This window comes from Nomascus leucogenys, chromosome 3 (genome assembly GCF_006542625.1).
Source record: "Nomascus leucogenys isolate Asia chromosome 3, Asia_NLE_v1, whole genome shotgun sequence".
NCBI lineage: Eukaryota > Metazoa > Chordata > Mammalia > Primates > Hylobatidae > Nomascus > Nomascus leucogenys.
The window spans coordinates 96,842,279-96,862,780 of NC_044383.1; the positions used below are offsets into that span (position 1 = coordinate 96,842,279).

Sequence of the window (20,502 nt, forward strand, 5' to 3'; positions counted from 1 at the left end):
ATTGACATCAGAACACTGAGAGACACATCCTGAGAAATTAGCTTTGAGTCAATACAGAGACTCAGTGGAAGTCTATGGTACTTGAAACTTAAAATGTTTTTGGAATAATAGAGTGCTATTTCAAAATAATTTGTTTAATATCCTCACTAATATGGTACAAAGCCTCAGACTCAAAATGAGTATCAGTATGTCATTTTCCCATCTCAGAGATCCAGGTAACTTCTATGAAAAAGAAGCATTTACGGGTAAAGGCCAAATACAATGAAAGGACACACAAGTGAAAGATAACAGGGAAACAACCGGAAACTTATTCATCCTTACCTTACAATGGTTGGATACAGTTCAGCTGTATAAAGATAAATGAGGCCAAACGCTGCCCCGATGGCAAATTTTCCAACCATAGCTGTCACCACACCCAAAATATAATGTTTCTGAAAAAAATTTAGCAGAATAGATCATCACAAGTAGTATTTTTAAAGGAAAATATAAAATCTTTAAAATAATTACTTAAACATTCTAATTCCTTCAGTATTTTTTCAGAACAATGAAGAGCCTTATTTTTCTGTTTAAATGTATTGAACTCTACTCACAGTCTGAGAAAGCTTTCCATCTTTACGAAATGTAGAGGAAAGTTTCAGTGTGTCTCTCCTCCCCATCCACTTTGGAGGGTTTGAACTGTGATAAAAGCCAGTTGGGAAGACTGTTTTGGAAGGAGACATGCCCAGATAGTGCTGGTGGCACCAAGAATTTCCCCACTCCTTCTGGGACTGATCTAGCAGAATGAATCAAGGAGCCACACAAACAAATTGTGTGCCGGGCCCAATGGCTCACACCTGTAATCCCAGCACTTTAGGAGGCTGAGGCAGGAGAATCACTTGAGGCCAAGAGTTTTAGACCAGCCAGGGCAACATAGCAAGACCCCATTTCTACAGAAAAACAAAAAAAATTAGCTGTGTGTGATGGTACATGCCTGTGGTCCCAGCTACTGGAGAAGCTAAGGCAGGAGGATCATTTGAGCCCAGGAGTTCAAGGTTACGGAGAGCTATAATCACACCACTGCACTTCAGCTTGGGTGACAGAGTGAGATCTTGTCTCTATTTAATCTATTTACTTTTCTTAAAAAAAAAAAAAAAAAAAAAACAAATTGTGCCCTTTGTGGTAGTAATCCCTGGCTTATAAATTATCTTCAGAAAATAATTTGAAAGTGGTAACTGAACTATTAGTACAGACTTTTTGTTCATTTGTTTATTTGTTTGCAGCTGATACATTCCTCAGTGGCAAAACCTTTATCTCCACCTCAGTTTTTATTCTCCCTAATGTGTTCCACTTCCAAAGGTAACTAACAAAGACACCCTATATTCCGAAATCTCCCTCCTCCCCCATCCCTCAGCTGGATGCTGAGACCCAGGGTGGCCTTGGGGCTGATGTGTTAAGGACGGCAGTGCCTCTGTCGGCTTGCATCCCTGAATGACTCCATGGACCCAAACACCCACTCACCACTCCCACTTTGGCCAACTAGGTACAAATATATGGAACTTTCTACGAGCAGGTAACAAACATCCTTTATGTTAAGTCACTGAGATTCTGGGATGCCTCTATTAAAGAGCTAATGTCACCTTAATTACAATTGTAAATTAAATTAATTAACAATTGTTAATTAAATTAGTATTTGTATTGTGTTGACATTATCACTTGGGGAAAAATTTATTGCAGGGGAGAGATTTGTGGTTGTGGATTAATGCTCTATTTCTAGAAATCTCCATCAGCCTCTTTCTCATCTTCCCTATTAGTGTAGAACTCCAAGGTTCTGGTGTTCCCCAACTCTTCACCAACTTAAAGGCAGCTGCCATCTACTCAACTACCATCACTGCAAACTACTTTTTTAAAGGTGTGGATGAAGGTCTCTCAAACTGTCAGAGACCTCCTTGTCCTGAGTAGTTTTATTGCATTCAATTAGTTGTGTATCAATCACCTGGAAATTTCGTTACATAAAATATTTGGCTCACCGATCCTAATCATTAAGTAAAGTGCTACTACAAAAGGAAGACACTCATTAGCTTAAATTAAATTTCAAACGATATGCAAAACTTAAAATGCTTTGCTCTAAATGTTGATATACTATTGCTCAATGATTATATAATCACAGGAGAGCATTAATATATTTTAAGTACTGTTATAGTGACATTTTGCAAATCAAGAATTAAAATACAGGTCTGAAAACATCTTTTTTGGGAAGAGGGGAAGCACTTCTGGATTTTACAGGGATGCAGTGGCCAAAATATGGGAATGTGAAAGTCATTTCAGGAATTTCTGGGTAGTGTTTCTCACTAAGAAACTGTTTTTAAAAACAAGCTCCTCGGGGTGTTGATGCATACCAGACATTGGAAACTACTAATCTCCTGCAATGAGAAACAGTGTACTGAAACTCTAACAGTCTTGAATATCTAACTCATATCCTTCAGATATCTCCACGGCTGCCTCCCTCATTCAGGTTTCTGATTACATGTCACCTCCTCTGAGAGGCACACCATCCTCGACCACCCTAGACAAAAGAGTACACACGGGTGCCATATGCCCTCTCGTTAACACTTACAGAAACTTGATGCACTGTGTGTTCCCAGCACCTGGCACATAAAAGATGGTGGATAAATGTTTGTTGAATGAATAAATGAGTGAATGTTCAGTATGATGATGCTGGAAGGTGTGATCGACTTTCCTCACACAAGATTATTGCGTTCACAAAATACAATACTGTTTATCTCTGGGAATTAGGGTTATGAACTTTTTGTTTTTTATTTTTTGAGATGAGGTCTCAGTCTGTCATCCAGGCTGGAGTACAGTGGCAGTGATCAGAGCTCACTGCAGCCTTGAATTCCTGAACTCAAGCCATCCTCCTACCCTCAACCTCTTGAGTTGCTGGGATTTTAAGTGTGAGTCATTGCACCCAGGTTAGGCATTTTTTTTACGTTTTTCTCCTTAAATTTTCTGAAATGAACATATATTACTTATATAACAGAAAAAGAATGTTTTGAAGAAAACATATTTTTAAATATTATATACTCTGTCCAAATCATGCTCTGAATTGACCATCATAACTAACTGTAATAAGCTAAATTCTTCCCATCAAACTGTCACAGTATAACTAACAATTCCCTAAATAAAACATAAGATAACTCACCTGGGGGATCACCATAATGACACCACAGGCCAGTGCACTGCAGAAAAGAGAGTAGGCCAGGACTGTTCTCCTCCCGACCTTGTCCATGGCGATGCACACGAAGGTGTAGGCGGGAATTTCCACTACACCTGTCATTGAGCAAGCAGCGCTCTATAAGGCTAGGCACCCGACTGCAAAAGGGGACCCCGCCGTCTAACCCACTACCCAAAAGGCATGAGCAGCCCTCTCCTCACTTCCGGGGCCTTTAGAAACTCTCTAAGAATTGCTGCGAGGCAGCCAGCCCCGCCACTTTTAAACTCACTACAGTGAAGATGAGCGTTTCCTGTGAAATGCTCTAATGCTCATAATCCGCCTGGCACCTGCAAATGGCACAAAGCCAGAGCCCAAATTCCCACCAGCCCCAAACCGTCTCAGGAGATAAAAACTTGTTCAAAAATTTCACAGCAGAGAACTATTGAGCAGAAGCACCCGTCTGCAAGAGTACTAGTGAAAAATCCAAAACGGTAGATAATATAAAACCATGTGTGTTTGTCTTTGGAAACATTTTTGTATTTATGAGATTGCCCAGTTTTTTGACAATTTATGTCTTTAGCAAAAGTAAAAAACTATGTCATGAAGATCTAAACTTCTAGCCTTCCTAAGCTTCTGCATCCACACTCCACCCCACCTACACTGGCCACTCTGTTCTAGGGATACTGCACCATCTCAAATTGTCATAGAGAATGAGTTTGAAGTCAAGACAGGCTCTTTCTATAAACTTGTTAGTTTGCTTCAAAAAAAAAGAGTAAATCTTTTTTTCTTAAAATGACTTCTCTCATAATTCCTGCTGAGCTATAATAAACAAAAACAGATGTCTCTGCTGAGAAAATCAGAAAAAATAACCAGATGTGCCATCAGAGCACTTTAATGAGATAGCACGATGTCTACGTATAAAAATTTAGAAGCAAGATGTTTTGAGGATAATATAAAATACAGGCAGCCTACATAGAAATAAGCAGGAGTTAAGACTAGATGGATAAAAAGAGGTTTCTAATATTTCTCTCACGTTTTAGTTTAAATTTGGCTTACACTAGGAGTCACATCTCAAGCTATCTAAAGTGATTTAACCTGCCATTAAAATGAAAGAAGTATGACAACATAAATTATAGTTGCATGTATTTAAAAAAGTTATTTTACCAACTAAAATTTATAAATTAAGGACACCTGAAGGTTGAGAGATGCCAGATAGCCAAGGCATATTAAATTTTAAAAGGGAAGCAACTTACAAAGAACAATATGTAGCGAGTGATCTCATTTATGTTAAAATACAAAACATTTATATGCACAAATATATGGAAATGCATAGAAACAGATCTGATCAGCACAGGAATTTTGACCTGCTCCATTTTCGACCAGGGCTGGTTAGCCCTTCCTTAGGCAACCTGGTGGTTCCCTGCTCTCAGGGGGTCACCATACTGATACCGAACTTAGTGTGGACACCTGATCAGCATAGAGTACTACAGCCCAGAACTCCTGGGCTCAAGCAATCCTCCCTCCTCAGCCTCCCGAGTAGCTGGGACTAGATGCACATGCCACCATGCCCGGCACAAATGCATAGGAATAGATCTGAAAGGGCACAACCCAAACATTATAGAAGTTACCCCTGGGAAGAGCTCTGGGCTGGGGATGGGTGTGAAGAAGGTGAGCAAGGAGAGAAGGCAGAAAGGGAGAGACTAAATTCTTCTGATGCCTTTTTTTCAAATGGAGAATACAAGCAGTTTTCAAAAAGGTCATGGACGGCGGGGTGCTGTGGCTCATGCCTGTAATCCCAGCATTTTGGGAGGCCAAGGCGGGTGGATCACCTGAGGTCAGAAGTTTGAGACCAGCCTGGCCAACATGGTGAAACCCCATCTCTACTAAAATACAAAAATTAGCTGGGCATGGTGGCAGGTGCCTGTAATACCATTTATTCAGGAGGCTGAAACAGGAGAATCGCTTGAACCCAGGAGGTGGATATTGCAGTGAGCTGAGATCACACCACTGCACTCCAGCCTGGGCAACAGAGCAAGACTCCGTTTCAAAAAAAAAAAAGTTAATGGAAAGTGCATATTATGAAAAAACTATGCATGTGTTTTCAGATTTTTTCTGCACTAAAAGAAATTTGTACTAACTTCTTAGAACGTGTCTGAAGAGGAGCTAGTTTGAGGCACTAAGAAGAATAAGATACCAGTTTGAAAAGAGCTCCCACTACAGCAACATGAATTCTGCTAAAACTGAAGCAAGAACAAACATCAAATTTATGGTGAAGTTTGGGTGGAAGAATGGTGAAATCATTGATGCTTTATGAAAAGTTTATGGGCACAATGCCCCAAATAAATCAGCAGTTTACAAATGGATAACTCATTTTAAGAAAGGACGAGATGATATTGAAGATGAAGACCACAGTGGCAGAGCATCCACATCGAGGAAAAAAATACAACTTGTTCATGCCCTAATTGACAAAGACTGAGATTAACAGCAGAAGCAATAGCCAATACCATAGATATCTCAATTAGTCTGGCATACAGAATTCTGACTGAAAAATTAAAGTTGAGCAAACTTTCCACTCACTGGGTAACAAAACAGCTGTGCCCAGATCAGCTGCAGACAAGGGCAGAACTTCCCATGGAAATTTTAAACAAGTGGGATCAAGGTCCTGAAGGATTTCTTTGGAGAATTGTAACAGGAGATGAAACATGGTTTTACCAGTGTGATCCTGAAGGCAAAGCCCAACCAAAGCAATGGTTACCAAGGGGGGCCATGGTCCTGTCAAAGCAAAAGTGGACCAGTCGAGAACAAAGGTCATGGCAACGTTTGTTGGGGATCTCAAGGCATTTTGCTTGTTAGCTTTCTAGAGGGCCAAAGAATGAAAATATCTGCTTATGATGAGAGTGTTTGAGAGAGTTAACCGAAGCTTTTGTAGAAAAATGCCAGAGAGTCCTTCTCCTCCGTGACAATGGGCATGCTCATTCCTCTCAGCAAACAAGGGCAATTTTGCAAGAGTTTTGATGGGAAATCACTAGGCAGCCACTTTAACGGTTCTCATGGTTGCTCATTCTGACTTCTTTCTGTTTCCTAATCTTAAAAAATCTGTATGTGGCACCCATTTTTCTTCAGTTAATAGTGTAAATAAGACTGCATTGACATCGGTACATTCTCAGGACCCTCAGTTCTTTAGGGATGGAATAAATGGCTGATGTCTTACAAAAGTGTCTTGACCTTGATGGCAATCATGTTGAGAAAGTTTATGTTTTAAATTTTTGTCTTTTAATTCCATTTTTCCATGAACCGGTTGAAGTCCCCTCATATGTACATGTGTTACAACATAACGCTAAGAGATATCATAATAACATGGTTGGCAGTATTGTTCCTGGTTTTATAGAGCCTATTAAAAACATACTCTTTTTCTCAAATTCACACAGAAACACACACACATACACAAATGTTAGAAATCTCACTTCACTGCCAAATTTAAATATACTGTAACTACTTACCCAGGAGGAAGAGGTTTAAGTATTCATTGCCTCCTAAATTAACAGAATTCAAGGAAAAGGAGTAGAATCCCAAACTTCCCGTGAACCAGATTAGCCAAACGGTAAGCGTCCTTGTCGCAATGCTCCAGTTATAAAACAGATATGATAGGTTGTGCTTCTGAACTTCAGTGGGGCTATTACCAGCAGGACCTTGTAGGTCCAGTGATAAAAGTTCTGACAGTTTACAGGAGCTTGCCCTGTTCCACTTGGCCATGATGTCAACTATTTTTTGTGCTTCTTCATATCGTCCCTCTGAGAGAAGCCAGAAAGGTGTCTCTGGGAGCACCCAACAGCACAGGATAAAGGGAACAGTCACCGTGGAGAGGATCATCTGGTAAAGCCACCAGGTCCTGACCAAGTATCCTGTCAAAGCCACCAGCAGGGTTCCAATTGCAAAAAAGGAATGCAAATGGACAGATGCCCAGGTCCGAGACTTCATGCCAATGAATTCCATCACATAGACAAACCCCACCACGAGATAGCCACTTGCAACCTGAAAAACAAATAATAGGGATCTATATTCAAGGTCACATTTATAACTATTGAGGAGTCTGACCCCATTGCAAATCACATATAGGCAAAAAAGAAAATGACAAAGACTTGCTTTCTGAAACCCCTATCAGATGTATAAAATGACATTCAATCCAATCTGTCTTTTTTTCTTATAGGTCCTTTCATCTTCCCTCACCCTCCCCACCCCAAATGGCAAAACCTGAGAGATTATTTATGATATAAATGTTAGATATTGCCTTTTGTTTCATCTAAACATTCCATTATATTGTGGATGTATTTCTCCATTCCTTGTAAATGCATTCATCAAGTTATCTGTATCTAGGAGGTTCTTATTGTTAAATCCTAATTGCTAAATGGAGACAAAAAATTTACGCTAACTCGTGGTAAGAAAAACTGATTTAATTAAAATTTTATTTTGACAGACAAAGAAAAGTAGACAAATTAGACTTCATGAAAATTAAAACTGTGCGTCAAAGAACACTACCAATGGAGGGAAAAGGCAACCTGCAGAACTGGATAAAATATTTGCAAATCAAATATCTGATAAGGGATTTTTTGGAGAGCTCCTAAAACCCAACAACAGCAAAAACACAAACAATCCAATTCAAAAATGGGCAAAGGCTTTGAATAGACATTTCAAACAGAAGAAATACAAATGTTTACCAATCATTGAGAAATGCAAATCAAAGCTACAAAGAGATACCCCCTCATACACATTAGGGTGGCTAATTAAAAACAAAAACAAAAACAAAAAAATAACAAGTTTTAGCGGGAATGTAGAGAAACTGGAACCCACGTGTAATGTGTGAGAGAAATGTATGATGGTACAGCCTCTAGGAAAAACAATATGACGATTCCTTAAAAAACAATTACAGCATGATCCAGCAATTCCACCTTTGAGTACATACCCAAAGCAATTGAAAGAGGGGCCTGGAAGAGATGTTTGTACATGCCTGCTCATAGCATTATTCACAACAGCTAAAGCATGGAAGCAACCCCCCAAGTGTCTGTCCACAGACGAATAGATAGGAAAAATGTAGTCTATGCATACAATGAATCTTATGCTAAGGGAAATAAGCCAGTCACAAAAAGACAAATATCGTATGATTCCACTTTCATGAGGTACCTAGAGTGGCCAAACTCATAGCGACAGGATGTGGAATGGTGGTTGTCAGGGGCTAGGGAGACAGGGAACGGAGAGTTATTATTCAATGGATGGAGTTTCAGTTTTGCAAGATGAAAACGAGTTCTGAAGATGCACAGTGGTGATAATTGCACCACAGTATGAATGCACTTAATATCACTGAACTGTACTCTTAAAAATGGTTACGATGGTAAATTTTGTGTTATGTGTACTTTACCACAAGAAGGAAAACTGGGGAAAAACTTTATATGGGAAATATGCCTACCTTGAATAAAAATTAGATTACAATATGTGATTAGAATATAATATGTGACCATTCTTGGAATAAACAAAGAATGAGTCCAATGATGGGTTTTTTGGGAGGAGGAGGAGAAGAATTTTTTCTACAAAATTATTTCATATTTTACTTCTACAACACAAATCATAAAATTAATTTTTGTAAAATTATTCGAAAGCACCACTCCCCAAAGGCCTCTCTTAATCATTAGATATTTGAATCATACTCTTTCAAAGGCTCATTATGTGATTATCCTTGCAGATGTCAATTTCTTCAAAAGTTAACAGGTCTCTCTGCCAGATACCAACTGGCCAAAGGTTGTGGGCAGGATTCAGGCAGTGTTCCCGTGTTCCCTCATTGCTTTTAAAGACTTTTTGTAAACACGTGTCCCTTGTAACAACTGCAATTTCTCCTTGCATCGGACAGTCACAAAGAGGCCGGCCTACAAGGATATTCCTGCTGTCAGAAAGGGTTGACCCTAGCAGGAGGCAGGGAGGTGCTCGATGAGGACTACTGTATTCATAATCAGTTAATATTTTTGTGACAACAGCTTTTATTTCTCTGTGCAACTTTGTAATGGCAAGACTCAGATCATCGGGACCCTGTATCCAAGAATCTAGAAGTCGCTTTTGGTAAGCGCTGCTGTTACACTAAACAAAGATTGTGATAACTTTTAAATACTATAAATTTCCCAGTTAAATTAAGCTGTAATATTTGTCCCCATCAGGTTTTTCAACGCTAATTATTTCTCATGAGTCAGCTACAACTTTCTCTGTCATTGGATTCAGAAAATCCATATACAACTAACTCCAAAACACTCTGTAAATCCACTCACACCCATCCCTTCCACTGATAATACTCTTCATATCTTCTCGGAATCCACCCCCTCATAGCAGCCAGAATTCCCGGAATCCCTTTTGTGGATTGCCATTGCCTTTAGGAGATAGAGCAAAATCCTGACAATCCTACAAAGCCCCACCTAACTGCCTTGATCCCTTCAGCCTCATCAATGCATCTCTCCTCCTCTCTATTCTCCAGACATTCCGGCTTTTCTTTCTCATCTCAGGGCCCTTTCATCTGCTTCTATCTTTGCTGGAATGTTCTTCTCTCACTCGTCCCTCACAACGAGAAAGCCCTTGACCCTCCAGACCCTGGTGAACCCTCCAGACCCACTGCTGTTATGCCCTCACTGTCAACATTTTATTTATTTTTGAAGATGGCTGATCAACGTCTTGCCTTTCCTACTTGACTTATTGAGACAGCTGGGTCTGGTTTACTTAGCATCACACTCTGTAGACAGATCAATAAATGTGTTGAGTAAATGAATCTGCCTGCATCTCCCATCCACAGAATTCCACCACAAATCCATTCCCCACGAACATCAAAGGAAATAGTCACAGAAAATTAAGGCCACATTTCACAGATGTACTCTATGGGTGTGGCCTTCTTTCCTTGGGTCTAGAAGCCAACACATGGTATTTTGCAAGACTGAAACAGATATTTTCAGAAATATCCTCTTAAGTCTTCCAAAAGATGATGTTTATACTTTCTCAGTACCTGTGCCTTTGTGGAACCTTCAGTCCCACCAGAAGCTTTCTCTCGTGAAATCTCACTCTACAGTCACAGAGTTATGTCCTCAGTGGAAACAGAACTTCTGGTTGCTATCTTATATTTAAAACTCTTTACATTCCTAAATATATGTATTTACTTTTTAATGAGGTACAACACCTTCTAGTCTCCTAGATTTATTTTTATGCATCTTCTTTATCCTTGGGCATCTGTATGGTTTGCTAGAAACCCTTTCTATCCATCAAAAAAGACTCCAAAACTGACACCCCATCATGTTCTCTGAGGGGGTGCAGAGAGATTGAAGTCCTTTGCTTCTCTCCGGACCCTCAGACCATCCAACCTACTGCTCTGTGTTTAGCAAGATCACAAGCCCCTCCTCCAGATGGAAACTTCCCTCTATTATCCTTGATCAGTGATTTCCAACCGGAAATCACTGCTGCTGTTGTTTGATAGTTGGAAATCTATCTGGAAGCTTCACTGAGCATGGAAACAGCTTCCTTGCTCGCTAGTCCATTTCTAGTAACAGTTACCATTGTAACGAGGTGCTGTACTGCGGTTGTTTATACTTAATCTCACTGAATCCTAATAATAATAATAATAAACATGGATTCTTTTCTACAGTTTACAGACTACAACCTAAGGTTCAAAGAGGATAATGAGTGTGCTCAAGATCATACAACTAACAAGCCAATACATGACAAAGCTGGTATTCAAACTCGTGCCCTTTCCACTAAACTCCTGTTCCTGGTAACATAAGGACCTATAACGCCTTCTTGTTTTCATTCTTCCTGTACATTATACAGGTGACTTTAACCACACACCTTAACCGTCTGTTTGCTCATGTGAACAGGCCCTGATTAGACCAATATAATTACTCAGAAATAAAATAATGCCTCAGTAATTGTGACATGTGGCCCACATGCCTGACACAGAGGCAAACACACTTCTGCCCAGCCAGCAACAATTTTTCACTGTAATGAATTCCATTCTAAACACGAGGCATTGGTATTCTGTAGACAGACTTCTGCAGTGGAGTGGACAAAGATTAGTCCTTGATCTCGCTCACTAGATCTTAAATAAGCAAAATGAAGAGAGTTAAGATTTCCTATGAAAATACTGCAGCAGAATTAAAGAGGTAGAAAACACAACTCACCATGGCAAGAAAAAAGCGTGCAGCCATGAAGGTGTAATAATCAACTGCAAATGCCGCTGCTATTCCAAACAAAAACATGCTACTGCTTGTGGCCCATAAGACCACCCGGCGTCCTAGCCTGAAAAATAAGAGTCACACAGTGGAAGAGCAAGGTAGGGTTGTAACAGTTTAAACATCCACTCCAATTCATAAAAGATAGGTGTTACCTATATACCTTGAATAGCTTATGTATTGATTGTTTTTCTTTTATTTATTTTGAGCAAACCGTAAGTTCCATGGCTTCTTTAAAAGACCAGCTGTTCAGTGGAGAGGCCTCTACCTGAGCTGCTAATATACATACCTGATCACTCTGAGTCATCCCCGCAGGACCCCTTAACCTGGGATTGGGGGAAGAGAGGGGAGAATTTGTCCTCTCCCTTCCGGGACTTTCGCTCTCTGGGATCATCTTCCCTGCCAGGCTGGCTCTGTCCACCAAGGCTATGACAGCTCTTGCCGAGCCCCTCTAAAAACAGAGGCCATGCTACCTTCTGCTTCTAGAATAATGTGCTTACTTGCCCTATCTTTTCATAATTGAAAGAGGCATCTCTTTGTTTAAAAAACAAATAATATTTCTGACAGATTTTAAAATTGTGATATAATTCAAATGCCATAAAATTCAACCTTTTAAAGTGGACGATTTGGTGGTTTCTAGTGTATTTGCAAGGTTGTGCAACCATCATCATTCTTTAATTCCAGAACACATTCATCACTCCCAAAAGAAACTCTGTGCCCAGGAGCTGCCACTCCCTATTCCCGGCTCCCTCCAGTCCCTGACAACCACTCATCTGCCTTGTGTCTCCATAGATTTGCCTGTTCTCGACATTTCCCATAAATAGAGTCAAACAATATGTGGCCTTTTGTGTCTGACTTCTTTTCCCTAGCATTAGGTTTTCCAGCTTCATCTGTGTTGTAGCATGTATCAGTACTTCATTCCTTTTTTCTCTCTGAGTAGCATCATTATACAGATAAACCACATTTTATCTATTCATCAGTTGGTGGCTCATTTTCCTCTTCTTGGCTATTGTGAATAATGCTGCTGTGAACATTCATGAACAAGATTTTGTGTGAACTTATGTTTTCAAGTCTCTTGGGTATATAGCTAGTAGTGAAATCCCTGGGTCATATGGTAACTCTATGTGTAACATTTTGAGGAACTGCCAAACTGGCTTCCAAAATGGCCGCCTCATTTTTCCATTCTCACCAGCAGTGTATGAGGGTTTTGATTCTCCACATTCTCCCCACCACTTGTTACTGTCTGCCTTTTTTATTATAGCCAGCCCAATGGATGTGAAGTAGTATCTGATTGTGGTTTTTATTTACAATTCCCTAATGATTAATGATGTTGAGCTTCTTTTCAAATGCGTATTGGTTATTTGCATACATTCTTTAGAGAAATGTTTATCCAAATTCTTTGCCCATTTTTGAATTAGTCTATTGCTTTTTTAATATTGAGTTGTAAGAGCTCTTTATATATTCTGGATACTAAACTCTTATCAGATATATAATATGCAAATGCAAATATTTTCTCCCTATGGGTTGTCTCTGACAAATAATTTAAGGCAAAAGAATATTGTCTGGAGAGTCCAACCAACAGGTTTGCTTGGTGCAGCAGAGGATATGCAAATAAATAAGAAACCATCATCTTCACACTTCAGCCGTCTTTGCTCCTTTGCACATTAGTGGAGATTGTTGGCCCTATATAGGAATGTTCCCCAATCTAATTTTAGCCCTGAATGCCACCTAAAACTATTCTTACCTATCACTGCTTGACCCTCTCTCCCACCTCAAACATCTTCTGTCTCAGTAGATGAACAGCCATCTCCTGCAGAGAAAAGAGACCATCAAAGAGGAAGGCTCACAACTGCCTGCTCTGTCCACTTACCAACACGACCTGCATCTGCATTCAGCCATTCAGCCTTCTCTTCCTGCCTCTCTGAAGACACATGCCCCTTTCTCTCCAAATATCATTTTGCAATCTTTGTATCGGATTGTGCCTCTTCCCACTTCCTCTGAAACCCATCACTTCTTTTTCCTTTGTCTTTCCCTCTCCTTTGACTTCTTCCTTTCAGTTTAGTCTCCTCCAACCAAAGACAAGAACCTTCTCTTGACCCCATTGCTCCTTTAGCCACCTTGCATTTCCTCCCTTGACAGATATATCAAAAGGGAGTATTTCCTTCCTCAACTCCTACTTGTTTCCTCAGCCAGTGATGACCAGGTGCAACCAACTTTTCTGAGCTCACTTTGCAGTCACCAGGGACCTGCACATTGCCTCTCCTGGTCCTTTCTGCCTGTCCTCTCTAGTGCCACTGACCATGCCTACTTGTCAGACCCCTGCTGTCCCTTGGCTTGTAAAACATCCCTCTCACCTGGTTCTGCTTGCACCTCCCTGATGACCCGCCTGCCTCAATGCTGGCACTCCCTAAAGTCCTCAGCTGCACACTCTGCCCTTGCGATTTCATCCACTTTCCTGGCTCTGATTCCTAAGTATGGGCTATTAACTCCCCACCCACCATCTGGCCCCAGTTGCTCTTCTCTGCTTTAATGTCCTGCAGAGCTGCAATCTCTTATTGCTGTTGTAATTGGTATTAACTTCGAATACATCTTCACTTTGTTTTTCTTAATATAGGGATAGGACAAGCTCATTGGAATATATCCAAACGTGTTCCCTTCTCTTCTAAAACTGCTCTCTCCCTAGTATTTCCTGAACTGGTTAGCAAAATCCCCTTCCATTAGGCTTCTAAACCTTAATACATTCCTCTGCTCCCTCCTGCATATTGGTCATCAAATTATGTGAGTTTAGAAATGCCTTCCAAATATGTCTTCATCTTTTCTTCCCTGCTTTTCCTGCTTTCACTCAAGTCTTCACCATTTCTTACATCATTCATCCCACTAGCTTCCCAGCTGGTCTTCCTAACCTCACATCAGTACACCTCCCACACTTCCCAGAAATAAAATAATCCCCATTGTGGTTTTGTCTTGTCATTTCCTTTAACAATCTGCCCTTCTCTACTTCTGCCACACTGACTTTCCCACAATTCTCTGAACATGCCAGGTTGTTTCATGACACAAAGCTATTCCTTTCCCTTGGGGGCCTTCTCCATCTGACACCTTCCATCGATCATTCCTTGGGGTCTCATAGCAAAAATTCAGAAACAGTGTGATGCAGTAGTTGGGGATGCTGGCCTGGGCTCAAATCCCAGCTCCATCCCTTATTTTCCATGTGAACTTTCTATGCTTCCTTTTCCCTACTGGTTAAAAAAAAAAGGAGGGGGGGCACAATAGTGTCTATCTCACAGACCTCTTCAAATAATTAAATGAGATGATATATAAGAAATTTAGAAAAGTACCTAGTGTATAATAAATTGTCCATAAATGTGAGTTTTTATTATTTTAAAAGCATTTACCAGCTGGGCATGGTGGCTCATGCCTGTAATCCCAGCACTTTGGAAGGCCAAGGCAGGCAGATCACTGGAGGTCAGGAGTTCAAGACCAGCCTGGCCAACATGGTGAAACCCCTAGGCTGCTAAAAATACAAAAATTAGCCAGGCATGGTGGCACATGCCTGTAGTCCCAGCTACTCGGGAGGCTGAGGCAGGAGAATCACTTGAACCTGGAAGGCAGAGGTTGCAGTGATCCAAGATTGCACCACTGCACTCCAGCCTGGGCAACAGAGCTAGACTCCTTCTCAAAAAAAAAAAAAAAAGCATTTACTACATTTCATTGAAATTGTCTGTTTAAAAGTCTATATTCTTCACTGTTAGCTCCTTAAGGGTGGGATCAGATCTTATTTCTTTGCTTTTTTCATTATAATATTTTATACATATATAACCATGCATAAAATATGTACAGTTTCAAGAATAATAAAAAATCAAATGCCTGGAAATCACAACCCAAGGCAAGAAAGAGATGATTGCCAGCCTCCTGATAGCTTCTTGCACCTCTCTTTGTGACTACAAATCCCTTGCCCTTTCTAGGAGGAAACATTTTTCTAATTTTGGTGATAATCTCTTATTTTTTGTTGCATTTTACTACTTTTATAAGCAATGCTAAACAATACAGGTTACTGCTTATAAACAGTATCGGTTAGTTTTGCTATTATGATTTTACATTTTTTAAAACAGGATAATACCACATGTATTATTTTATGACTTGCTTCCTTTATCAAACATTATGTATAGGAGATTCATCTATGTTGTTTCATGTAGCTGTGGCTCATTCATTTTCATGCCCACATATCCTACTGTAAGAATATATTATAATACATGTGTCCATGAGATGATTGAAGGACATCTGGGTTGTTTAGAGTGCAGGGCTGTTAGGAACAATGCTGTGAGAGCACTTTTATGCATGCACCTCTGTGGACGTGTGCAAGAGCATGCTCAGGGCATATGCCCCAGAACATGTGGCTGTGCACATCACCAGTTCTATATGATACCAAATCATACTTTTGACAACTGGTCAAAAGTAAATGGTGTGACAACTGGTCATGACTTTTGACAACTGGTCAAAAGTAAATGGTGTGATTATATATCACTGTCAGTTCATCTTTTCATTAGCCTTTTGGATTTTCTTTGCTATGAAGTGACTTCAAATCTTTTTCCCATTTTTCTATTCGGTTGTCTTTTTCCCATTGATGTAAGTAAAAATCCTTTGATTATTCTGGACACTAATAATTTAGTCATATGTAAAGCAAACATTTTCTCTCTCTTGTGTGCGCACATTCATGTCTTTCCTCTTTTAATGGTGTCTTTTGGTGGACATAAATTCTTTTAATGAAGTCAAATTTATCCATTTTTTCTTTCATGGTCAATGCTTTACGTGTTTTAGAAAAATCACCCTTTCTTCCATTAGGTTCTGAAAATATTCTCCTAAATTATCTTCCTAAAATTGTATAGTTTTGCTTTTCACATATGCACGTTTAGTCCTGGAACTGCTGTTGTACTGTAAAATGTTAGAAAATTAATCCAGTTGTATTTCCTTCTATATGGCTAGACATCTGTCCCAGCACCACTTACTGATTGATCCTTTTCCTGCTAATATAAAATGCCTTATGTGTCTATACTTATGTTTATGAATGCACAAGTCTATTCCAGGAACCTCTAAAGGAGCCTCAATCTGTTTGTCTAGTGACATATCTATTTACTTTAATGATTTGATTCTTAAAGTTTATAATTTTCTCCACAGAGGGCCTTCTTCACTTTTTGTTATATTTAACCATTTATATTTCATATATTTAGGCTTCTGCCATGACATTTTTAAAATTTTTATATTTGTTACTCATATATAGAAATATAATTAATTTTAAATGCTCATTAATTCTAATAACTCATATGTAGGACTTTTTTCATACAAAATTGTAATAACTACAAATAATGACTTTTTATTTCTCCTTTCCAATCATTATTCCTTCCTTGCTTCCTTTCCTTCTCCCTCTTTCTCTTTTTCCTTACAGCACTGGCTAGACTATCCAGTACAATGCTAAGTAGAAGACATGTTTCATACATGCTCGTCTGTTCCTAATCTCAAAGGAAAAGCTTTTAACATTTCACAATTAAGAGCTGGGTGCAGTGGTGCATGCCTGTAATCCCACCTACTTGGGAGGGCTGAGGCAGGAGAATTGCTTGAGCCCAGGAGTTTGAGAACAGCCTGGGCAACATAGCAAAACCCTGTCTCTAAACAAAAAAAAGAAAGAAAGAAAAAAAATTAATATTTTAAATTCACAATTAGGATATTCATGGTAAATCTTATTGTAGAAACCTTTTATCAGGTTAAAGGCATTCTTCTATTTTTAGTTTTTATCAAGAATGGATTTTGAAATTCATCAAATGTTTTTCCTGTATGTATTGAGTTGATCGTATGAATTTTGTCCTCTAATACGTTAATGTGGTAAATACCATTGATTAGTTTCTAATATTAAATAGACTTCAGACCTTTTCCCTTTTCAGCCTCCATGAATTTTAATCTCTCATCTTTCCCACCTCTTTGTCTCTCTGAGCTTTAATATTGATAATTTTTCTGAGTTATCATCCATTTCATGAATTTTTTGTAGCTATGTACGACAGGTTGTTGAAACTATCCAGGTGATTTTATTCATTTATTTCACTTTGTATTTCTAGATGTCCTGGGTATTCTTCAATTTTATGTCAGTTTTAATACAATGTCCAGTTTTTATCAATATTTTTAAGCTTGTCTTCTATTTCTTTAAAAATAGTAAGTGTGGTTATTTAATTATTTGTGCCTGATAATTCTAGTATTTGAAGTCTTTGTGCAGAAGTCTGCTTCTGCTGCCAATTGTTTCTGTTGATTCTCACTCATGGTCCCTTTTAATTATGTCTTTTGGTTTTCACTGAGCTACTTATTCACCTTGAAAAATAATTTATGAGAATCCTCTCAGGCCCAAGATGAGAGTATACAAACAGTATTAAATTTTATTTTACTCTAAGTTAATATGTTTATCTGTACTGTTTAAGGGATGCTGGCAAAAACACAAGATGTTTGGGTCAGAGACAAAGAACTTCATTACTTACTTCATTAGCAAGCAGTAGGGCAGCAGCATCTTTGTCTCAGGTCCTCTAATCCCCAAGTCCCACAATGAGCCCAGATGACACTTCACAGATAGTGGATTGAATTAGAGAGGAGGAGCACTGGATTTGGGGAATCCACTGGTTTTGTAGCAAGCAGTTAGGAAGCCTACTCTTTGTGGCAGAAAGGGGACATTATCTCATCATATTAGTTAATTTTATGTTGCTATAAAAGAGCACCTAAGATTGGATAATCTATAAAGAAAAGAGGTTTATTTAGCTCATAGTTCTGCAGGCTGGGAAGATCAAGGGTACTGGCTTCTTGCAAGGGCTTTCATGCTACATTACAACATGGCAGAAAAGGTCAAAGGTGTATATATATATTACATATATATTACATATATATATATATTACACGTATATGTATGTAAGGAGAGAGAAACATGTAAAGAGAGAGAAACCTGAGGGGCATCCTCACTTTAAAACAATCCATTCTTGCAGGAACTAATCAATTCCTGTGAGAATTAATCCAGTCTTGTGACAGCCAGAACTCATTCACCCACTGCCATGAGAACAGCACCAATTCATTCATGAGGGATTTGCCCCCATAACCCAAACACCTCCCACTAGGCCTCACCTCCCAACACCGCCACAGTGGGGAGCAAATTTCAACATGAGCCTTGGTGAGAACAGACAAATCATATCTAAGCCATAGCACTCATCTTTTAAGGTACTGGCTGCATAGGCAACTCTGAGAAATGGCCCACATAAAAAAGTGGTCAGGGACTTGCTATCTTGGCACATCCAGCAAGAAGTGTAGAAGACTACAAGAGGTGCAAGGAGGCTGTCTCTTTCAACAAGTTCCGCTGAGAGAATACAGACACTGGGAGTCATGGACCATGTCAAACCAATTTTTTAGCTTAAGGTTTTTCTGGAGCTCCCAGGTAATTTTAATTCAAGCTACACATCCAAATGAATACCAGTTAATGGTTTGCAACTTCTCAAGGACTTTAAAAAATATACATTATGGCTACTCTGCCTATGGAGTGGCCTTTCTTTATTCCTTTACTTTCTTAATAAACTTGCTTTCACTAACATATATATATATATATATAATTTCACTAATATATTTTTTATTTATGTATATTTTATATATATATATATACACACATCTCTGCATCTGTCAAAGTGACTGTAAGTAAGTGTTCAATATATGTCTATATAACTATACCAAGTTCAGGCAAAGGAACTAAATTTATTTTCAGTTAACATATTTATAACTCTGACCTTGTTATAAGCATTATTTATATCCCATTTTTGTCATACAGCAAATATATTTTAGTACATTTCATACATGTAGTTGCAAATATTTTGAGTTTCAAGAGTCAAGCAGTGAACACCTTTCAACAGAAAAGCCTCAAGTGATAATTTGTGTAACAGCTTGCTAAATGAAAACACTAATACCTAGCACCTTTGACATACTATGAGAGGTATGGCCCTGCCCATAACAAAGCCCTATAATTTTTCTTTTGACATGTTTATCAGCCCCATTAGACAGGTATACCTCAAGGGCAGGGATTTCCGATCTAGGCTATTGTCTTTAGGTCCTCAGTGCCCACCACATGCCTGTAAAATCTACAACTATGGAGACCAAATAAGTTCATCTCTGTGCTTTGGTATGGTCCATGTTCATACAGAGATAAACTTTGCTTTATTTTAAGAATTACATATTCATTTTAATGCAAATTTTTAGAAATATATGGCCAGGTTATGCTTTGAATGATAGTATTCCCTCAAAAATTCATGTTGAAACTTAATCTCCAGTGCAACAGTATTAAGAGGGGTGGCCTTGGGAGGTGATAAAGTCATGACAGCAGAGCCCTTAGCGGCCTTAGAAAAGGGCTCAAGGTTGAAGGGAGCACTCTTCTGCCCTTCCATCCCTTCTTCCATGTGAGGACACTGCATTTATCCCCTCCAAAGGATGCAGCAATAAGGCACCATCTTGAAAGCAAACAACAGCCTTCCCAGACAGCAATCCTGCTGGCACCTTATCTTGGGCTTCCCAGCCGCCAGAACTATGAGAAATAAATTTCTATTGTTTGTGAATTACCCAGTCTGTGGTATTTTGTTACAGCAGCACATAAAGACTAAAAGGGGCTGTTATATCAAGCCCATAATTTTACAGATATACTGCTTAGGATCAGGCTACTCCTATTAAAAAGCAAGTCTATTTAAAGAGAAGAAAATATTTAAAGTAATAAACAATATCTATTGAGTGATTATGTGTCCAGGGTACTTTTTTTCTGTATTAATTTTGCAATAATCCTTTGAAGTAAGCGATGTTATTTTTTATCACCAGCTTATAGACAAAGATTCTGAAACACAGATAAGGTAGGCAATTTGCCTGGGGTCCACAGTTAATAAGTGGTAGAACCAGGATTTGGATCCAGCTTTACTGTCTTCAGAGCCTATCCTTATCATTATACATCCCTAAATAATGGATCAGCAAAGAGGTAGGTATTTAGATAGGAAGTATAAAAATGACAAGTTTTAAACA

General features: G+C 39.0%; 1 protein-coding gene across 2 annotated transcripts in view; it reads right to left on the reverse strand.

The window, feature by feature from the left end:
* The window catches only part of SLC22A16 (solute carrier family 22 member 16), a 51,631-nt gene that overhangs the window by 10,804 nt on the left and 20,325 nt on the right, over positions 1 to 20,502 (reverse strand). For both annotated transcript variants that reach the window (XM_003255564.3, XM_012505967.2), the window contains 4 exons: positions 11,386 to 11,503; positions 6,691 to 7,222; positions 3,179 to 3,306; positions 322 to 431 (listed from right to left, as the gene is read on the reverse strand). In XM_003255564.3, coding sequence (XP_003255612.1) covers positions 322 to 431; positions 3,179 to 3,306; positions 6,691 to 7,222; positions 11,386 to 11,503 — 888 coding nt within the window. The remainder of the gene's footprint in view (positions 1 to 321; positions 432 to 3,178; positions 3,307 to 6,690; positions 7,223 to 11,385; positions 11,504 to 20,502) is intronic.